Source organism: Conger conger, chromosome 9 (assembly GCF_963514075.1).
Source record: "Conger conger chromosome 9, fConCon1.1, whole genome shotgun sequence".
Lineage (NCBI taxonomy): Eukaryota > Metazoa > Chordata > Actinopteri > Anguilliformes > Congridae > Conger > Conger conger.
Genome location: NC_083768.1, coordinates 15,396,777 through 15,419,893, shown reverse-complemented (window position 1 = coordinate 15,419,893; position 23,117 = coordinate 15,396,777). Strand labels below are relative to the sequence as shown.

The window sequence follows — 23,117 nt, the reverse complement described above, 5'->3', positions numbered from 1 at the left end:
ACTGTTGTATTTATTTGTTAATGACAGATCAAGATCCAAGTCCAGAGCACCGTTAAATAATTTATTTCCAATGGAAAAAAAAAAAGCCTGTATGTCTGTGTGCATTATGATAAATATTTATGAGTTAATTATGCGTATATATCTTGGCCCATTTTGTAGTGACAGGCACTTTATTTCCAGTGTATTTCAGACATATCATTAGAGTTGTGTGTGATTCCAGGGCCTGATAGTGCTGTAAGACAGTCCACTGTGACTGCATGGAAGGCACTGGGGAGATCTGCACACGTCTTGCTGCAATCGATTAGCCTGTAAGGCTAAGAGGCTGTCATTTCCCCAGGCTGAACACTAGCCCTTCCAGCAGTTCCCAAAGTGGTCCATCAGGAATGTGGACATATTGACTCTGCATCATGGGAAACGCAAAAGTGCATTCCTGATGATGTCATCGATGGGGATATTCCTTACTACAGGCACAAAGTGGCCAAGGGAGACTCCCAACACCTGACGTCACTAGTCAAAAGCAAACCTCCGCAAAAAACAATGTTAAAGCATGGCCATCAGCAGGATTTTAAGCGTAAGCCACACGGCCTCTTGAATTTACCCGTCTGTACCCTACTGTAGTGCATATTCACATACTAAGGCAGGGGTATGTTTTTATATGTGTCGCATCATGACAAAGGGGGTAACATCACACAGCTCTCACTTTTACAGAATACTTAAATAACTGTCAGATTCAATTTTGTTCAATAATGAGAAGTGCAGATTTGGAATCTTCAAATACTCGTCTATCCATTCCGAATCACAATGAGAAAATCCATCCATCCATCCATTATCTGAACCCGCTTATCCTGAACAGGGTCGCAGGGGGGCCGGAGCCTATCCCAGCATACATTGGGCGAAAGGCAGGAATACACCCTGGACAGGTCGCCAGTCCATCACAGGGCACACACACCATTCATTCACACACTCATATCTACGGGCAATATAGACTCTCCAATCAGCCTAACCTGCATGTCTTTGGACTATGGGAGGAAAACGGAGTACCCGGAGGAAACCCACGCAGACACGGGGAGAACATGCAAACTCCGCACAGAGAGGCCCCGGCCGACGGGGATTCGAACCCAGGATCTCCTTGCTGTGAGGCGGCAGTGCTACCCACTGCACCATCCGTGCCGCCCACAATGAGAAAATGTGAAAAAGAATTACAAATATAAAGTCCGGTCACATTTCCTGTTGGTCCTCCTCATTCTTCTTTGCTGGTGCGTCAGCTGTAGCTTTCCAAATGAACTGGTGATGAAAATGACATATATGGTAATTGACCGTTCCTAAGCTCTGTCCACTCTAGCGACCACAGTGTAAACATTCCTTCAAGATGGCCCTACCCATTAGGTAAACTCGCCATGCTCTGAACAGGACACAAGGAAGTGGCCGCTTCCACCAGAAGTTAACATCCGTTCAATAGTAGTTTTTCCTCTCTCTGTGGTAGTTGCTTATTGACTATCCCAGACACCAAAACACTTTGATTGATGTGAATTGGACCAATATTTATAGAGAAAAGGACAAATAACTGCACAAGACCGAAGGTTCGAACACCCATTCACCTGCCCAGTTCGTAGTCTCTGGTTAGCAACAGCTTCCCCACTACAATATCACAGTGTATCAGCATTACCATGTCACTGTATGCTGAAATTGATAGGGTATGTGACTCATTTTTATGAAAATCGAAGGAATTTAGCTTAACACACAAAAACCAAAGCTTATCTAGAAGTGTTTTCATTTATTTATTCGTCATGAAATTTGCATTGTTCGGAACATAGTGAGCTAACTCATAGTGAGTTTACGTTACCATTCAGCCAGCTACTGCAAGAAATAATTATCTTGTTGTTGGAGATCAGATGGCCTACCATTTCTTTAAGCCGACAGCCTTACATTATGTTGTTGGGGCAACTCCTCGTTTGGGCATCCAGTTACAAAGTGCTTTTATTCACATTTCAATTGCGAATAAAAAGAACGTCTTGGAATAAATACAATAAATACATTTTTTGTGGTGAAAAGTCCCATCTTGTTTTTTTTTTTGTTGGCAAAAACCCATCTACGTTTGATTGAAAAGTAAAGCTTTACTCGATGACATTCTGCAACACAATGAATGCAATATACCCTCCATGGCTTTTTCCCCAAATGCATGTGTTTTTAAAATAAAAGACTTGACTCACTAAAGAAATGCAGACAATTTGTGCCATTTTCAGGAGCGAATGGGTGGGTAACTCAGTCAATCCTTTGAAGAAGACTTCAAAAGCTGCAATATAGAGGCTCTACCACAAGATGCAAACCACTTGTCAGTAGTCAGAATTGGAAGGTGATGTACAGAGATGAGCCACAAAAGTTCTGGAACAAAGTTTTATGGACTCATGAGACCAAGTTTAACCTCTATCATATGTGATGGAAAGGCCAGTGTGGAGAAAGAATGGATCTGATCATGATCCAAAACATACAAGCTCATCTGTGTAGCACTGTGGAGGAAGTGTCATGGCTTAGGCTTACAAGGCTGCTTCTGGAGTGGGCTCACTACTCTTTATTGATGATGTAACTCATGATGGTAGCAAAGATGCTATGATCTAAGTAGTTTAACACATCTAGGTGTAAATACCAGTAAATAGTCTCAATGCTGAAATTCTGAATTCTTATCTCATGTTCATCTTTTTATCTCAACCCCAAATGTAATTAGTGTATTGCAAAAACAAAGGAATTGGCCTTGCTGTTCCAATACTTTTGGAAGGGACTGTACGTGTGTGGAAGTGGTGCACCCTAACCCAGAGCTCTGGCAGGAAATGCGGCAGTTAATTAGGGTTGCAGTCCCACCTGCACTGGTGCCCTATTTCCCCTCCCAAATCTGTCAACAAGAATGCAATGGCTCACATCTAATGATGAATGAAATGTAGAGGACTACTGAGAGGATAGCAGTTGTTTTTACAGCATGCGGTGGATGAAAACTGCATGGCGTGGTGGCCTCTGACTGGCTGAATAGCCCATTGATTGGTTCCTTTTTTGTGTAGGCGGCCAGGCAGCACCCAAAGGGCAGATTGCTCTGACTGCTAGAAGCTACAAGCAGTCAAACCAGCATGAAAGGAAATAAGTGGCTAAACCTCATGTTTCCAACTGTCAGATGGATATATCTATGTAGAGAATCCATTGTAGTTGTGGATTTTAGATTTGTACTAATATGATATTCAAGGCATATGTTTTATTCTCATTCATTTAATGTTATTGTCCCCTCTAGAAGTAAGGTCAGAAATACTATCTGCTCTGACTTTTAAATATTTTATTGCCATCTGTAAAAAAAAAATAATAAACCCAAAAAAACAAATACATTATATAAATATGTGGAATACTCATCTTTAATTTGAGTTTGTGTTATTCACAAAAATTGTTTACTTAAATAGGGCTCACCAAGTTAAATGTACACTGCTTTGTTTTTCAAATTATACAGAGGAAAGTAGTTTCCAAAAACAAATACCAAAACTAAAAAAAGAACATCCATCATAACCTCTTGTGTGAGCATGTGAGCATAACCGTTTAAAAGCACATTAGTATGCAGGAAGCAATAAACCACTGAATTTGTAGTTTCACCTCCCACCGCAGGCAACAAAAAGTGATTATGAGGGTCAATTTGGTTGCTGAGTGCTGGCATTTCTGAACAATGTCACCAATTGTGAGTCCTTTATTAGATCTGATCTGCTACATGCCAGGTGGACTCTACATTTAAAGCAGAGTTGAGTTTTGCTGCCAGTAACAGCCTGTTTCTCCCTCAAAATGAGACCATTGTACAGATTAATACCAAGCAGGTCAGTCGGCTAAAAGGAAGTCTCTATGAGAGAGCTTTTCATGAATTCACTTGCTCTACACCCTGAATCATACGAAATGAAAGCTGTAACTCCTCGGGGGTATTCGAGAAATTAGGCCTCGATATTTGATAGCATTGTAGCGTTTGTGTGAGGACAGTATCATGCTTTGAAGTAATGAAATAATGCTTTTGCAGTGAATTAGAAGGAGGTCGGCGACGGCTGTTAATTTCCTGTGAAGCGATGTAAGTTCTAGTGCTCGGCACGTTGGACACCAGAGGGAGTTACACAAGTGTGCGCGGCGTTCGTGATTTATATGTTTTATTATTTACTCTTTATTGCTATATATTGCTGTGCCTTGCCCCTGCACTGAATTTGGGAAGATGGATTTTAGCTCTTGCGCTCTCTGGTATTGGATGCTCTCGAAACAGGCTCAGCTTCAGCTCTTCATCCCTTTGTTTGTTTTTAGGAGTTTGTTACAAACATAAAAGCTGACACATGTTGCTATGACCGATAAGGTGCTGTGCAATAGTTGACCACTCGTGAGATCATTAAGACTCTCTGTTTTATGATTGTGGTCTCTACTGTACAGTGCTGGATTGTATTTCATGCTGTGTGTTACAACCTCTTGGCTAGGGCTCCCATGAAAAATATTTTTGTCTCAGTGAGGCTCATCTGGACAAATCAATGGTAAACAAATAAAAATATAAATTCTATATTTTTTTATAGAATGCCCAGCAAAATGCAATGCCCGGGTTGCAGCTTGTAGGCCTGTTCCATCACAGCGTTGTCATCGGGCAGTTTTGGAGTTTGGAGATGATTGTAATTGAGTATGTGCGTGCTTGCAGTTAGCCAACAGATGATGTGCAGCTGATGCAAGCATATTACAGCCGTCTGATTGGCCATAGCGAGTGACGAGGCGTCAGTTACCGTGTCGACTGCAACTCCCCCTCCCTGGGTGGCTGTGTAGTTATTTAGCATGACCCCTGCCCTGCTCGGTACAGTCAGAGTCTGGTTTAAATTTTTCATAGTTTGAAAGTAAATCACGGAAGCCATCGATGCAGCAGATTGAAATTCATCTGTAATCACCTGCCTCTTGCAATGGGGTGTAATCAGTAGCTCCTGGAAGTGCGGTAGCACACCTTGTAGAACTCGTTATAGTCTGAGAGGTATTTTAAGAGTGCTTTAGGGAGCTTGGTTATAACAGACCTTTTCTTGTGGCGCTTTTGAAACACCTCTGAAAAGGTGTGCTTGTTGCATATTCCTTTCTAGAGACTTTTCTATGGCACTTCTTTTTTAAAAAAAATGCAACCAGCATATGAAAATACCTGTGAATGGAAAATAATTATCATGACATTCCTGCTCTCATTAAATACATTTATATGATGATATGAACAGGAGAATGTAGCCAGGCTACCAACAGTTGAGCACACTATCAAGCTGTTAAATGCAAATGCGTAGGAAAATTAACAGCATTGCAATATAGTGGTGACATTAAAAATGCTCTGGCTAGAGGTACAAATGTATAATCTACATTGCATGTTGTCCCTGAATATGTTAGTATTTGTCAGGTTATTTGGGAAAAAAAAGGTTTATCGGATCATAAGAAAAGCTGAAAACTGACTGACAATTTTGGATGAATTAAAAAATATCTTTTGATCTTTCAAGGCTCATAAATTTGCCTATCTATGAAAACGGGAATGTATTTAAGCTAAGCTTGTTCCAATTAGTCTATCAGTGAAGCTATCTTATCGTATCAAGTTATCTGTTTAAACAGTTTCAAGCTTTCTTTGAACAACACCAAATTTACAAAGCCTTGAAAACAAACTGAAGAATTGGCCTCCCCACAAACACACCCAACCATTTTCAATGTTCCAATTTCGAATTGATGATCTTTTGAAACTGGTCCAGTTGCTGAGCCAGATGAGCCATTTTATTCCATAGTTACAGGAACACCAAAGAGTGAGAATTTTCAGGGCACTGTTGCAGCAGGTGTGCTGTGTAGACATGTCTCATTTTACATCGACATGTATTTCACCAGATAGAGAGCTAGTTAATCTTCAGCTGCATTTACCCTAATAGAAGTGTGTTGTGTAGACATGTCTGATTTTTACATCGGACATGTATTTCACCAGATAGAGAGCTAGTTTCTCTTCAGTTGCATTTACCCTAATAGAAGTGTGTTGTGTAGACATGTCTGATTTTTACACCGGACATGTATTTCACCAGATAGAGAGCTAGTTTCTCTTCAGTTGCATTTACCCTTATAGAAGTGTGCTGTGTAGACATGTCTGATTTTTACATCGGACATGTATTTCACCAGACAGAGAGCTAGTTTCTCTTCTCCAGATAATGGTGTGCCATGTCCAATTTCTCCATTGCATATGTTTTTCACATAATAGAGAGTTTGTTTCTATTCAGCCATATTTTGCTGGTCTCTTGCTCCAAATCTATTTGTATTGACCCACAATTGGTACAAACACCCCTATTGTAACGCAAATATTTGATTAATTTAGCTCTTGTTCATTCATCTAAGCTATTGTTTAGGTTACCAAACCAAATGCCTTTCCGCTATCACTTTTTTTTTTTTTTTAGCAGCTATACTTTTTGAGAAAGTATATGTTGGATTGATAGTTGACTGTTGGCTTGGCTTGCTTACAGTGTAAGAAGCCTGACTGCATCTGGTGGCTCTGAAAGGGGTAGCGGTACTCTTCCTTCCCTTTTCTCTGCAGAACACACGTCTCTCAATCCCGCCCCGCGTGGGCCTTTCCACTTTTCTGAGCACCAGCACGGGGATTTTTCAGGAGGTGACGCAGGGCAGCCAGGAGTCCCTGCCCTCCTAACTCAAAACATCCCTTCACGGCTTCAGGTTCTCTTTTATAGTGGATGACGCCAAGTGTTAACGAAAAAAGTGTCCGTTTTTAAATTTGCGTGTTTGAATTTGGTACATGCTGAACTTGTCAGTTTCACTGAGTACAAATGGGTATGTGTGTGTGTGTGTGTGTGTGTGTGTGTGTGTGTGTGTGTGTGTGTGTTGCGGTGGATATGCACAGACATGCTTGAAAAATTGAAAATTGACCTTCTGAAATCCCCTGGGAGAGTGACAGATGGAGACAGAAAGAGAAAGATGTGTCTGTGTGTATATATATATGTGTATGTGTGTGTGTCTGTGCAATAATAGCTGTTTGATAGGAGTTTCTGAATGTCTCGACCTCCTGCGATTATATAGATCTCTGTATGTAGCCGAGTACAAGGTAGTGGGAGGGTTAAAATAGCAATTTAGTAAAACTGAAAAGGAACGTTGACAAACTGTCTGACTCAGACCTGCCCAGACATGTAGAGAGAGCGAGAGAATGAGAGAGAGAATGAGAGCGAGCGAGAGAAAATGGGACAGCTAGAATGAGAGAGAGGGAGAATGGGAGAAAGAATGAGAGAGAAATAAGAACTAAGGTGGTAATAAAGAATGTCTGGCGAATTTATGGGGAGTGGATATGGAATGCTTCACGGATTGAGCCCCAAATAATAATTTTAAAGTGGAAATCTATGATTTTTTTTTTTTTTCATGTGAACAAATACCATATTTGAGTCCTAGTCCCACTGGCATTTCTCTAGCAATGACCATTGAGACCATTTGCCTTGTTTAATATCATTTCTATATTAGAACATTTAAGTTAGTGGAGGGCCCACCATTCACACCCAGTATGGAAATGTATGCATGGAAACCATGGAAACCTGTTGAAGAAGTGACTGTTGTGCCACTGTTACGATTGCAGAGATGCGTTGTTTGTGTGAAACTTACTTCTGGCAGTGACGCACAGGAGTTTGAGTGGCATGAACACAAGAGGAGGAGGAGTTTGAGCACAGTTGTCATTGTTTGCAGTAACTTTACAACAATGGATGAAAGCACAAGTAGTAAAGTGACTCAATAAATGGGAACCACCCTGACCATCAGAAGAAGGAAAGCGCTTGAGAAGGCTGGATGTCACGGGGAACTATGCAAATTGAAGTGTAGTATAGACCTGTTATGACCACCAGTCACCATGGGTGGCCGCTAAACCACCAAGACCAAGGAAATCGTAGATTGGCATCTTTGGATATTTAATACAATTTTTTACAAAAATTTAAATAAATCCTGACGATTATGATGGTCTGGATACTGATTCTCCCCTGATGTACCCTCGATGACCTCTCTAGTGTGGGTTCATGAGGGATAGGGATAACATTGATAACATTTAACAACACCACAGTACGCACACTTGCTTACTGTGGTGTTGACCGTGGCGCTCTGCGTCATTACGTGGAGTCTGCACGGGCGCAGGGCTGTGAGGGTAAATGTGCGAATGAGACTGAACTTCAGACTGCACTCATTGCCGTGAATACGACCCCTTATAAACTTAACATAAAACGTCAATAAATCTATGTCTGCTAATAATTTTCCAACATATGTCATGGGGTCAGGGTTGTAAACCCATAAGCGTGGCATAGGGGAGTTTTAGTGCACTGCATTATAAATAAGAGGCTGATAAGAATCTTAACTGTCTTTTCAACAATCTGGCATCGCCAGTTGCTACGTTTTATTAACGTCACAGTTTTTTGTATGACATGAATATGAATGCAATAATAATTTCAGACATTGATGATTCAACAACAAAGGGGCAGAGAGGATGGGGTTAAGGGTGCCAATAATTCTGGAGCCCACTGTATATGAATTACGTGTTACATAGATCGGATGACCTTCTTTGGTTGTTTTTCTGTCTATTATTATGATTTTGTCTTTTTTATATATTGTCGCGTCCTTATTCCTATGAATTTCGGGTAATCCCACTGGCAAAGTCCAGTGAAGTCTGCACCCAAACGGATTCTCTGGAAATCCGCACCAAAGTCCACAAGCCCCCTTTCAGACGTGATTTATTGCACAACTGGGCAGCCCTGGCCTCTCCGGACTGCAGGGAACACCAGTCATTTGGGTCCAGCCGATGTGATTTGTATTGGTGGGATAAGGCAGTGGTGGAGCTACGCAGTGTTATTAATTAATATTATTTAATCTGTTCTGTGAAGCATATCTGAAGAGCAGACAAAGAAAGTGCTCAAACTCTTGAGTTGTTGTTTTTTTTTTAACACGGACAAGAAGAGATAATTAGTAGTCGAAATCGAAAGACGAAAATATGTTTGTCAGTATAAACAGCGGGAAAGTGAGAGGACGACTTCTTCACCTTTCTAGCCAGTAGCACTGGGCAAAGTGCTGCCCTGCCTCATCTCCTGCTGTGCATTCCCTTCAGTTTCACATACAGAATGACTGCACTCTCTCTCACCTTCTATACAGACACACCATAAACATCCACGCTACACTATACAGATGGCAAAACCTTTATGTACGCACGCACGCACGCACACACACACACACACACACACACACACACACACACACTCACAGGCACGCACCTCATATCCAGATACACCGTGAACATCCACATGTATGTAGAGGCATGCAGTAAGTGACCACTTGAACATATGCGTTACGCAATTTCTATGAAGAGAAATTTATTTAGTCTCTCTCTCTTTGACACCTCTCCGCTCCTCGCTGTGTAAAGGGGACGCATTGAAATCTCGTACGAGTTCAGCCGGTGCTGCGCCCCCGTATTCCATGCATGCGGCTGAAGCGCCTGCCCTCCCCTCCCCTGCCCCCGCCTGCCAGCCCGCGCCCGCTCTCTGCTGCTCAGCTCAGCTCAGCTCAGCTCAGCTCAGCTCAGCTCAGCTCAGCACCAGCTCCTCCCTTTGTTCCACCTCAGCTGCTCTCTTCCCGCTAACCTCCTGGATTCTCTCACCCAGGCAGGCCTTTGATAGTCAAGAGTATGACGTCCGTCACGTAAGCAAGGCGTGTCGCAGACACCGGTCGACATTAATTGGACTCACTCGCTGAATAATTGGTAATTCACTGAGTCGGCTTACCACGGAAGATTCCCGCATCGGCCTGATCCAGTGCAAGCAGGCAGGACCGCTATAAACAAAGTTGATTCCAAAAAAAGTCTTTAAGTCAAACCGCAAATCCCTTCAGCACGTGGATGTGTTGGTTGTCAGGTGGCAGGGATGTGTAGAGTTTGGCTGTATTAAGGTGCCCTGCTGTAAAGGCTATGGGCTGGTCAAGCTGGTCATAATGGTCTACCTGGGTGTCAGCAGTTCAACCAGCATGGTCAAACTGGTCATAATGGTCTACCTGGGTATGAGCTGGTCAGCCAGCATGGCCAAACCGGTCATAATGGTCTCCCTGGGTATGAGCTGGTCAACCAGCATGGCCAAACCGGTCATAATGGTCTTCCTGGGTATGAGCTGGTCAACCAGCATGGCCAAACCGGTCATAATGGTCTACCTGGGTGTGAGCAGTTCAACCAGCATGGCCAAACTGGTCATAATGGTCTACCTGGGTATGAGCTGGTCAACCAGCTTGGCCAAACTGGTCATAATGGTTTACCTGGGTATGAGCTGGTCAACCAGCATGGCCAAACTGGTCATAATGGTTTACCTGGGTATGAGCTGGTCAACCAGCATGGCCAAACTGGTCATAATGGTTTACCTGGGTATGAGCTGGTCAACCAGCATGGCCAAACTGGTCATAATAGTCTATCTGGGTATGAGCTGATCGACCAGCTAGTGCTGTTAGCCTGTCTGAGTTGAACCAGTCAACCAACTACTAGCTGTTTCAAAACCTGGCTTGAGCTTGTTTTTTCTGCTGGGTAAACATCACATCTAGCCTACCTGTGCGTTTGAAGGAAATGGCGAATGCAGCTTTGTTGGTAGGCTATATGTGAACACATCATTGAGAGAACTGCATTCACTCTGGATCACTGAGAGAATCAGCAAGTCAGATCAGACTTTCTTTTGGTGAAATTACTTGTAAATATCAGTGAACAGCCTAGATGAAAACATCATCCAGATAGGTCGTAATATTCACGGAGACACCAAATCGGCTTATCTGCATACAGTGTCGAGTCACAGGCTGGTGGCCAGCTGCCACATTTTATTGACTGAGAGGGAGAAGGTAATGCAGTGTCAATCCAATTTTGTCAATGGGTTGTTCCACACGCCATGTGACTCCCCTGGGAGGGAGATGCAGGAATTTTTCCCTGTTGATTGCCAGAGGGAGCGCGAACGGGTTCCAGTAAAAAAAATATATATATACATTTACACAATAAACTAAAATAAAAAAAGCTAAAGAAAGTTAAAACCGAGCAACAGCTTTCCAGCTCGTTGCTTGGACCTGATCACCTTTCAGCCAGCCAGCTCGCACAACAGGCACTCTGGAGCAATCTCCCAGTCTCGGCCCCGTACGGTGGAATCAAGCACACTTAAGCACCTGGGCTGATTAGTTAAAGGAATATACCAACATTTTTGGAAATACACCTTTTTTCCCAACCTACCCAGACTTGGACGAGATATTAAAATTTTTGTGCATTCACTCGCTGTTTCCATGTTAACATAACGTGTTAGCTTAGCATTAAGACTTGAAGCCTAAGGGAGTCAGTAGCCTACCTCCTTCAGAGCGAAGAAATACACCTTTGAAAGTAACTACAATGCGGTCTTATTTATACGAGGTATCTGAAATAAAAAAATCCTTTCATCTTCCGCTGGTGGTGCGCAGTGATCTGCGCACTTTCTGAAGGTAGAGCTAGTGCACAAAGTGCGCCCACTCACTTGTAAACAAAACTCAGGTGATTAGCTAGCTAACACTTTACTGCTGATCATGGCTGACTTTGTAAGAGAGGATGAAGATGATTTCTTCTGGAAAGACGATGGCACAGAACCTTATCTGTTTGAGTCTACAGATGTGGAACTACTGCTTTTGGATGCTGAGAGGGCAAGGAGCGAGGCTTGTGTAAATAAGAGCACTTTGGAGTTGCTGTGCCCAATAATAAAATTAAAGCAGACCTCTGAAAACAGTTTTACATATCTGTTCAAGCCTTTGTGTTTAGTGTTGCGTGTTTAGTTTTGACCTGGATAAACATCCTGAAAGACAGTTGTTTTATTGTTTTATTAATAATGGAGAGTGATTATAGTATTCATATTTTCTAGTCACAGTATTCCATCTAATCTGTTGGGGAAATCTTGAAATGGCTCCTTGGATTAAAACTGTCATTATCAAGACACGTAATTCTGTTATACGTGTAAACCTTTCTTTGTGAAAAGCCATTACACTTTTATAGCAAAGTACAGTGCCAGTGAATCGGTTTCCTTTCAGTCTATTAATAGCAGTATTGCCTTGTCCAGTTATTTCACTGTATACTTTTACCACGTGAAGCTGTAACTGTAAAATTAGATTAAGTGCTAACACTGTAGCCTCATTTGGGTGTGGTGTCCTCAGAAAAAGAAGACATTTGAGACAACTTCAGTCCTGATCTGATCTGTTTGTGAGGTGCTGATGTTCTGGAAGAACCCAGAAGTGCTGTTACCTTCTTTTGTATGTTGCCGAGCGATCTTCATTTACTGCGGCCTCTCCTTCTCTTTCACATCCAAGCGAGAAGCATAATTCTCCATCTGGGAGGCTTAAATAGCACGTAAATATAATCGGCGTTACAAATGCGAGTCCTCCTCCGTGCCGGGAATGCAGAATGCTCACGCAACCTTGAATTCCTCTTTCAAGCGTCGGCTATCTGTGTCAATTATCTTTAAGTGCAATACTTTTAGTCTGCAGTCTCCTATAATTTAACCTTTAACCCCAGTCTTTTTTGTGAGAAAGTTTAAGGCAGATTGACCACACAAACTAGAAAAAGTCAGAGAAGGGCCAATCATCAAAATGAGTTACTGTACTATTTGGGCTCCCTGTTGAAACTGATTAGTGTTTGATTAGTGCTAATCTCTTTAATTGACTTTTTTCCAACAGAAAGTGTGGGGACCAGCAGGGGAAATATACCTTTTTTTATTTTGTGAGTGGATCTGTCACTCACCAATCTGCAGAAATGTGCGGCTGCCACAGGTCTGCTGTTTCCATGGAGACACTACAAACTGTGCTCTGGCCTTTGTCAGAGATAGACGGGTGCCTGTGCCCTGGGAGGACCTAAGTGGGCCAGTCTTACAGGCCAGTTTGGATTTCTATTGTAGAACCCAGGCTGTAGGAGTACAATACATCACTTCAGTGTACAACAAGCAAAACATGTCGCTGCAGACACGTTAGTCGTAGACAAGAGAGAGACACAGTGCAGTGTGCAGCTTCCATTTAATGCAGTGTGTTAGGTTATGCACAGACCACCTTCTGGGGACGTCTCTGTGTGCAGGTTTTGCTTCCAGCTGGGCTCACAGTTAGTGGGGTCTGATTGAGTTGCTCGCTGAATACTGATCTTTATTTTATTTGAGTCTTCATTTAAGCTAACACGAAAGAAACATGGGAGCATAAACGTGTGCTGGTTTAAAAAAGAGCAAAGGTTTCTTCAATGTTCTTTTATCTTCCACTTTGGTGCGTGTCTTAAACTGGCTTAATTAGTCGTTGAAATTCTAGACCCCGTTGAACTACAAATTGCTCTTAATAAACTAAAAGTCGTCTGCATTGCTAATTTAAGGGGCTTCAATGAAGAGAAATGAACAGAAGTACCTTTATACCTCTGTTAGATGTTGTTGAAAATGTGTTCTGAAGCAAACGGCTAAGCCAATGCATAAATAACAGCAAATCCATATCAGTATTCAGTTAGCAGCTCGATGTAGCCTCATTAAGAGAGTGCAGCTGGAAGAAAAGCCAGGAGACGCATCGAGACCCCAACAACAGGCACGAGACACTGCTCTATCCAGTTAAATTCGTCATCAGATTTTGGTACGATCCACCATCGCGGAGTTATTCAGACTTTATGCGATTAATGTGAATTTAGGTTAACTATCGATCAATAATAGACCTAGCCGTCACACAGCATGTGTTTTAAGGAACGCAGACAATCGTCGGAGAGACTAAATGTGATTTGGAAGTGGAATCTTTTCATTGCGAGCCAGTCATCGCACGATATCGACCGCAGCTCACTGTAACGTTCTTTCCGTTGACTGACACACTACGCTACTACGTTTGGTTTTACAGTGGAAAACAAGACAGCCATACCAGGGCAAGGAGGCCTGGTTCAACATGAGTGGCAAAGGGGAATGACTCCTCCCGCATAATAATGCGTGTTACTGTGTTTAACATAGAGTCTGGGTTTATGAACCCTGGAAACACACAAAGAAACTTGTTGCCACAACAAACTCCATCACTAGAGACAGCGTGCTGAATGTCTTGAAATATATTCCCTCTTTGCTTCCGCGTCATTTTCTCTCCACGTATAACCTGTATAACAATTTTTTATGTTTGTAGAAAATGTCTGGAGCTGATTTCAATATTTATATGCAATTGCCTTTTGAGCAATGTGGTCCTCTACCACCACTGGCTTCAAGTTCTTGATCTCCTGCCTTTTACAGATCCGTGATATAAGGGGAAATCTCTTGGCTATATGAATTCACCAATGTATCCGTTTTCATTATTTTCCCGTTTAAGATTGAGTCTGTATTCTAAAGAGTAGTATCTCACGGTGAAATAGAAATTAGTATTCCATTCTTTAAGTAGTGAGTAATCTGGCATTCTCCATTCCTGTCCCTGAATTGGCAAGTTTTTTTCCTCTGACAAATACTGCCGCCCAGTGGGCACAGATGTGAACTACAACAGCCGTGTGAAGCTTCTGCATTGTTGAAAATGGCGTTTAGATCAACCAGTCCTGCGGGACTGGTTCTTCATTCACAGTTGGCTGGTAATTAGCCCGTAATGCCAAAGCCATTTTTTCTCGATTAGCATGCATAATTGTCCATGAAGTGAGCTTGACTCACTAACTGCCAGTAATCCAAATCGAAATCAGTCCAGGTTTTTAAGGGGTTTTCCAGTCAGTGGCAGCCTCCTCTAAGAAGGTGGTGTTTCCTCGATTCTAATTCTGCCACATGATTGGCTGATTAAATATTTTCATTAACAAGCTGGTGTACAGGTCTACATAATAAAGTGATCACTGAGTGTATGTTCCTACTGTTGTACAACATGTAAACCACCTGTTTGAAATGTTGACTGTAGGTAATAAATTGTGTGTAGCTAAGTGAGTCAGTTCATTCTCTTTGATCACAGCAACAGAGGGAAAAAACATTTCTTCATAGCTGTTCCTTCTCCACCTCCCTTTCTCTCTCTGCACAGAATGACTTGTGGTCTATTTTTGTTCTCCTTGCTATTTTTCCTTCCCACCCATTTCCCCCTCAATTTCCAACCCTCTCTTCTCTTTCTGTGTGTGTGTGTGTGTCTGTATGTGTGCACACTTATACATGCATATGTGCATGCATGTGTGTGGTTTAGCTGTGTGTGTGTGCGCGCATGCATGCGTTAATTGGTTGTGTGTGGGTGCACGCATGTGTGTCGATTTTGGTGTTTGTGGATGTATGCGTGTGGGTGGATTGTGTGTGTGTGTGGATTCTGTGTGTGTGTGTGTCTGTATGTGTGCGCACTTATACATGCATATGTGCATGCATGTGTGTGGTTTAGCTGTGTGTGTGTGTGTGTGGGTGTGTGTGTGTGTGTGCATGCATGCGTTAATTGGTTGTGTGGGTGCACGCATGTGTCGATTTTGGTGTTTGTGGATGTATGCGTGTGTGTGTGTGTGCGCGCGTGTGTGCGCGCGTGTGTGTGGATTCTGTGTGTGTGTACGCTTGTGTAGATATGCCCATGTGTCTCATGCCTTACTTTGTAGGCCTTGCTAAGCCTGCCCTAACCTGTGCTTTAGGAGGTCACTTTCTGTTTAACAAAAAAAAAAAAGAAAAGTTTTTTCAAATCAGCAGCTGGTCTGGGGAAATTCCTGCAGTCACAACTCAGCTCCTGCCCTGTGGTTTCAGCTAATGTCTGCCGTTTGTGGAGGTCTATTTTAAAATCACATGCACAAACACCAGACTTTATGTTGCGGTCAGAGCCAATGACGAGAACGTACTAACTGTGACCGGCGTGGTTTGGCCTGGCTGTGCTTTATGGGCGACTGCACTGGGACTGGCGCACATTTAGCCACGTTCAAGTAAACCAGTGGCCTCGCCGCTGGACTGTCTAATGGAAACGGGGCTGCGCTGATCCTGAGTGCGTCACTTTCTCAGCTCTGTGGGGGCGGAGGGTGTAAGCTCTTACGCATTTCTCAGACGAGTGCGCTCTTACATAAGCCCGCTGCACTTTTCTGCTCTTGTGCGCCCGCTCTGCGTGCAGGTCTGTTGGTTTTGAGGTGAATAATTGAGTAGGAAAATGATAAAAGGGGTTAAGCCTCATTTGTTATTGTGCGTGGTAAGAACACGGCACCTCTCCTCCATTTTCCTTTTTTTAAAATAGTGCAGGGTGATGGGTGTTGACGGATACATTCCGTAAATTAACTCTGCGCGCGGGCGGGCGGGCGGGCAGGCGTGTGTGTGTGTATGAGGTTATGTACTTGCAGTGTTAAAAGTCTTTCCCTGCTGGAATAAAATATTAATTTGTGTGGCATTGTAAGGCCTAGTTGAGACCTACAGCAACATTCAGAAAGATAAACGTGTTCATCTGTGCTCTTTCTGTCCCTTTTTATTTTGCGATTAGTGGACTTTGTACTTGTCAGCAGAAATGAATGGCCGTTTTCCCTTGTATAAGCCATATAGTATGGCATTCATCACAAGTAGTTGGATTAATCGAGCCACAATGTGTGACTGTTTAATACCTTTGGAATTGCATGCAGGCATAACTGAAGCACAAAGGAACTGTAAATGAAAAGCCTTATACGTTCCTCTCAGTGTGTTCTGTTTTTATAGTTTTGACACTTCTTAGTTTGCTTATTTTTGACCACAAATGGTTGGCAAGAAACTTCAAATAGGAAGTCACCTGCAGCATATTGTCTTCATTATGTTTGAATATGGCACAATTTGTTTAGAGTCTGAATCAAAATTGTTCACCAAAAAAAAGACACTATGCCATTTTTATCCCATGTTTCTTGTTTCCTAAATGAGACAATATATAGGATTTTCTCTGATTCCATCAGACAAGTGTGCACTCTCCCCTGAGACAAGTGTGCACTCTCCCCTGAGACAAGTGTGCACTCTCCCCTGAGACAAGTGTGCACTCTCCCCTGAGACAAGTGTGCACTCTCCCCTGAGACAAGTGTGCACTCTCCGCTGAGACAAGTGTGCACTCTCCCCTGAGACAAGTGTGCACTCTCCGCTGAGACAAGTGTGCACTCTCCCCTGAGACAAGTGTGCACTCTCCCCTGAGACAAGTGTGCACTCTCCGCTGAGACAAGTGTGCACTCTCCGCTGAGACAAGTGTGCACTCTCCCCTGAGACAAGTGTGCACTCTCCCCTGAGACAAGTGTGCACTCTCCCCTGAGACAAGTGTGCACTCGCCCCTGAGACAAGTGTGCACTCTCCCCTGAGACAAGTGTGCACTCTCCCCTGAGACAAGTGTGCACTCTCCCCTGAGACAAGTGTGCACTCTCAGTAACACGCTGCTAGCCACTTCACTCTGGAGTTCACCAGTTGAGCTGTGCAGTCATTGTGTCAGTCAGAGCAGAGCCCTCCACATGCAGCTGCTGCAGACAGACTGCAAGCGCCCGTTTGACCGGACCGGAGGGGTAGCTGTTGCATGGCGAGACGCAGGACTGAGGCCCAGTGTGGGTAGAGATCATGGCCAGTCACATCTCCTGTCAGGATGGCAGCAACACTGGCATAGTCACAGGTCCATAACGCACGGAGGGGTGCGCTACACCTAAAATCAGTCCACAAGATGAGCTGCTTAACGGCCCTGCAGTATTTCAGTGGCGGGTAATCGATTGCTTTGGTCTCACACATAGATATTTAATAAAGATGGAGGTGAAATGACCCTGAAGGCAACATGAGCCACTGATCAAATGACTGCCGGTTTGATGGGTGTAGCATTTCAAAACTGCCAAAACTTACAAATGGTGGCTATGCTGTAGGGAATGTTGGATAAATCTAGGACCGATTTTATGGACACAGATTAATCTTAGTCCTGGACTAAACTGGGTTTTGTATGAAGAATCTCAAGAATCCCCATTAAGACTAGGCTGTGAAACTGCCCCATAATATATGATATAACAGGGAAAATCACACTGTACGATATAAAAAAAGGACAGTAGGTCACTTTGGAAAATATTACATGCCTGGCAGTGCAAGTAGTGAATTCAGATAATAAAAAATTCAAGTTGACAACAAAACGTAAAGGAATAACTAAAAAAAAAATATATATATATATATATCAAAGACTTTCATTTCTTTAAAAGCATAAAATGTTTAAAATATGCTTTGACATGCTTGGGGTGTTTTCTTTTGTGCTCTTCTTGTCTGAAAATGCTGAAACCTACCTAGCCTCTGGTGATCTTCAAAGCTGATTTGCCTGAGGTACAATTGTATTAATCTATATCACTTATAGTGCCCTCGTGTGGTTAGAACCATTGTTGCACTTCAGGCATTTGGGGGGAGGCTGTGCTTTTAACTTATTTCAGTGTTTCTTTAATTTATTTTACTGGCTTTCTCTCAAATCCATTTCGATCTGTGAATGAAAGATGACAATATTAACCATAATTATATTAAATGCCTGAAACACGGCTGCACTGGATTAAAATGTACTAAAAAAATGAGGCCCAGTGCACATACAAGTATTTTTTTTCACAAAGTGGATTGACCACTGCATGCGCGTGATTAATCTGGTCCAATCACAGTCGAATGCGTTATACATTGTAAAATGTACATGTGATTGACAGTCCTACTACCAATCAAAGAGACGATGAGCGTCAGAGCCAGGTATGGGGCGGAATGTGGCTTTTGTTTTGGACGAGACTACAGAAAATGGACAGTCTTGTTTTGGGTAGAGATAGATCGAATGAGAGACGTAGGATGTGTCTGAAATTGCACTCTCGTGTACTTGCGCACTCGTGTTCTTATGAGTGCACCAACAAGTCAACTATTTGGAATGCAAGAACATAAAATATATTCCTTACATTCCTTTGTAGTTGATTGCATATTTAAAATTCCAATTTCTTCTTTGCTGTGGGCTCTGAAAACGCAATGACTACAGGGAACGGAAAATGTGCCCGAAGCCGCCTTGAATTTTCGGTCCCCCACTAGAGAACTAGTGAATTAGATGTGAACTTGCCAGTTTTTGTGCATGAGTTTGGGACACACTTGATCACATTACCGTTAACTTCCGCGCTTGATTTACGCACCAACTAGTCCACAGTGCGTAGGACTAAAGTCTGCAATTTGAGACCGCCGTAATGTTTTCCAAGAGCGGATGAGTGTCTGACCAAAGCCTGACAGGATTGCAGGTTGTGCGTGTCGTTTAGAACAGCAGTGACATTGAATAACGTGCAGACAGCATACACTGGCCCTAACTATCAGTCGCTTAGATCTACATTACATTATATTACATTATTGGCATTTGGCAGACGCTCTTATCCAGAGCGACGTACAACAAAGTGCATACCCATAACCAGGGCTAAGTGCGCTGAAACACTTGACAATTAAGCCAATGTTTCATAGATCTTATCACTGAATCTGCACCATGTGCAATTGCGCATTGTCTCCTGCAGTTCAGAGCCTTTGAGGTTATCTGTTTTGTCATCCAGTTGGTACATTTGTTTGTGTCCTCGTTAATCTTAATGCAATTCTGGCGTAGTAAGGTCTCATTTGCTGGATAAAAGCGGGGTTGTATGAGTAAAACTAAAGGCCTAGCGCAAGTTACTGCATTAGATAGCTGACATATGAGAGATTCTGAAACATTGCGAGCTAGACACTACAAAACTAAAGATGGAAGAAATATACATAACCAATAAAAGTTGGCTATTCAGCGTCATGAATTCTATGTGCATCGTATGGTACGGTGGCTGCTTAACTTCAAAGTCGATGAAGCTGACCTGTCTATAGCTACATTATATAATTTAGATATTTAAATAAAAATAAAACTTTGTGTATTTAACGTTAGCCGACTATGGTCTGTGAAGATGTATCACTGTGTAACTCCTGGTTGATACGGAAAAATGTACTGCCCTGTCAACTTCGCGAAAGAAACTGATGAGAATCTCCCGTCACTTGCAGTGTGACTACTGTCTGGAAGTACTAGCTATGCAAAGACGAGGATGTGAAAGAGGCCTAGTCAGTGCTTGCCAAGTCCGCTCATATTAATGCATTTCAGTGTTATCCATCTATACTGTGATAATATCGAAGCGATTATTCTCTCGGTTACAGTGTCAGAATTACTCAAATGAAGACTACTCTTAAACTGTAAAGTCTCGAATGCTAAGTGCTCTTCGCTACTGTGACATTACCTCAGTTACAAGTGTAACATCGTAGTAAAGGTCTCGAAATGTTAATGTTTGACCAGCTAGTTGGCTAACCTCTAGTAAATTTGCATTATTTAATACCTACGTATGTTGATAGGTTCATTTCGCATGCTATGGATCGAAACTTCTTTTCCACCTAATAAAGGCAATTTGCTTGTTCCGTATTCTTGGTTTGGCTTGCTTGATTAGCATGACTGAATCCAGGAACTTGATCGAGAATCGGAGAACACGTGCCCAGCGTAGCCTAGACTGACTGCTTTTGAACACTGTCAGACCTGGATTTAATTATTTTTCATGCATCTATAAGGACTTAAAATGCCAGTCTTATTAAGGATGACATTAATTTATACGTTTACTGTGTAACTAGGCTCTTCGGAGTGTTGATAAATTAAGAATGTTTTCGGCGGAAAGTCATCAGCATCCCCCGCGAGGCTTGAGTATGTTCGGTCAGTATAATATCATCCTATCTATACGAGTCGTGATAATCTAGCTACTTATTATCCATCAACCACTCATATATTCCATTACATTTAGCACACGTGCGATTAATGTATTTACATGATACTGTCTGCCTTAACTCGACGAGTTTCAGGTTTGCTCATTTTGCGCTATCTTACTGCATGCGTGTGTAACATTTTTCTTAGCCAACTGTCATAAAAGGATTACGAATGTGTCTTGTTTAATTCCAGTAGGCCTAACTGGTGATCCATTAATAGTGATGGGCAAAAGTAACATAACACAGTTGATATGATATATGATAGTGTAGCTAGTACTATATAGTTGGTTATGTGATTCCGAAAGCAAGTAATCCGAAAAACTGATTAATTTTAACGCGAGTTCTCTGTTTACACCAGGAACAAATGTTAGCCTAATTTGTTGTAAATGGGTCGTGGTGCAGATCCTTCATAAACATACAATAGCCAGACACAAGAGCACACGTGTGCATTAAACTAACAAACGGCCATTGATGAGCACCGACTGCCATGATGTCTTGTGTTTGTAGTCGGACCATTTGTTTTAAAACTTGACAAAAGGAATGGAAATTATTTTTTTCTTTTATAAAAACTGCCCTTGGGTTGGCAATGACATGTCTTATTTCAACAACAAAACTTTACTTGTGGTAAAGTGTACTCCTACAAGATTTAAAAGGCAGACCCCAGTGGAGTGTCCTCAACCATTAGCTCATAAAGCTAGACAGTCGCAGACTAAAGCCATGATCAGTTATTGAAGAGAAACTTGAGTCCTGCATACCATCGTTAAGAACTGGCTTAATTTATACTGTGTATTGCTGCAGCAAGTTGAAACTAGCCTATTATCAACTAAGAACACTTATTTCTGCCCCATTGGATAATGTAAATTATGTGTGATTATACAGTTCACATGAGCAAGGTGACAATGCTTTGTTTAAATGATTGTAATTCCACTTGTTTTGTAAAAGAAAGATGTAATTTCGTACAGTGCCGTATTTGTGTTAAAATCTTCCTCCTTCTTTCTCCAGTGTGGACGAATGTGGAGCCCCGGTCAGTGCCTGTGTTTCCTTGGCACTCATTGGTCCCTTTTCTGGCACCGAGTCAATCAGAATCATCTGCCCAGCCAACTGATGGACAACAGCCTGTAGATCAGGCTCATACAACCAATCAGAGCAAAGGTAGGATCAGCACAGTCTCGCAGTAAGAGCACATTTGAAGTATTTTAAGAATTATTTTGAGCGTTTTGTGTTATATGCACATTATGTGTCATGCACCCCTGTGAGGTGTTAAGGACAACAACATCTACTAAACAGAAAACACTGAATGACTTCATTACATTCGTTACAAGGTCTGCATGCAGTGATACCTCTAATAATCAGAAATTATTACTTTAATGTTCCCTGTCACCGAGATTCTCCAGTGTAAGAAAGAGCTAAAATCCTGTCACATCCAAATGAGTGTTAAGATGTTGTTATTGGTGTTACTCTGACAGTTGTAACTGAAAAATGAAATGTCAGTCTGTGATTGCAGTAGTCTCTTTCACCAACATCTCTTTTACCAATGCGTCAGAGCCGCAGTGTATAACGGCACCGGTGACCGACGGGCGCACCGGCTCCCCACACGTGGAGAGGGCATCCCCGTCTCGCCCACCCGCCACCACGAAGACGTCCCCCCCTCCGGAGCGGGAGAGAGAGAGGGAGAGGGAGAGGGAAGCGCAGAGACAGAGGGGAGACAGCGAGACAGAGAGCGATGTGGATGACCCGTAAGCATTTGAACTGAAAACACTGCTGTGAACAATGCTAAAGCTGCTAAAGCTTGGGAATAGGAGGTTGCCTGTGAGCTTGTCTGTACTGTGAGCATGTCTGTACTGCTGGTGTGTCTGTACTGTGAGCATGTCTGTACTGCTGGTGTGTCTACTGCGAGCGTGTCTGTACTGCTGGTGTGTCTGTACTGTGAGCGTGTCTGTACTGCTGGTGTGTCTACTGCGAGCGTGTCTGTACTGCTGGTGTGTCTGTACTGTGAGCATGTCTGTACTGCTGGCGTGTCTGTACTGCGAGCGTGTCTGTACTGCTGGTGTGTCTACTGTGAGCGTGTACTGCTGGCATGTCTGTACTGCTGGCATGTCTGTACTGCAAGCGTGTCTGTACTGCGAGCGTGTCTGTACTGCTGGTGTGTCTGTACTGTGAGCGTGTCTGTACTGCTGGCGTGTCTGTACTGTGAGCGTGTCTGTACTGCTGGTGTGTCTGTACTGTGAGCGTGTCTGTACTGCTGGCGTGTCTGTACTGTGAGCGTCTGTACTGCTGGTGTAACTACTCAGCCTGCTGGCCCTGCACAGCCTGCTCCAGTCAATATCCACTTCTGTACCATTGCGATGTATCGACCTCCTGTTTAATAGCACTTTACACTCAGTAATCACTTTATTAGGTAGACCTGTACACCAGCTTGCTAATGCAAATATTTAATCAGCCGATCGTGTG

The 23,117-nt window shown here is 42.8% G+C and overlaps 1 protein-coding gene across 2 annotated transcripts in view; it reads left to right on the top strand.

Annotated features, from left to right (window-relative positions):
- Positions 1 to 23,117, top strand: part of LOC133136492 (protein capicua homolog) — a 56,937-nt gene that overhangs the window by 15,918 nt on the left and 17,902 nt on the right. For both annotated transcript variants that reach the window (XM_061254031.1, XM_061254030.1), the window contains exons 3-4: positions 21,669 to 21,818; positions 22,210 to 22,402. In XM_061254031.1, the coding sequence (XP_061110015.1) occupies positions 21,669 to 21,818; positions 22,210 to 22,402 (343 nt within the window). The remainder of the gene's footprint in view (positions 1 to 21,668; positions 21,819 to 22,209; positions 22,403 to 23,117) is intronic.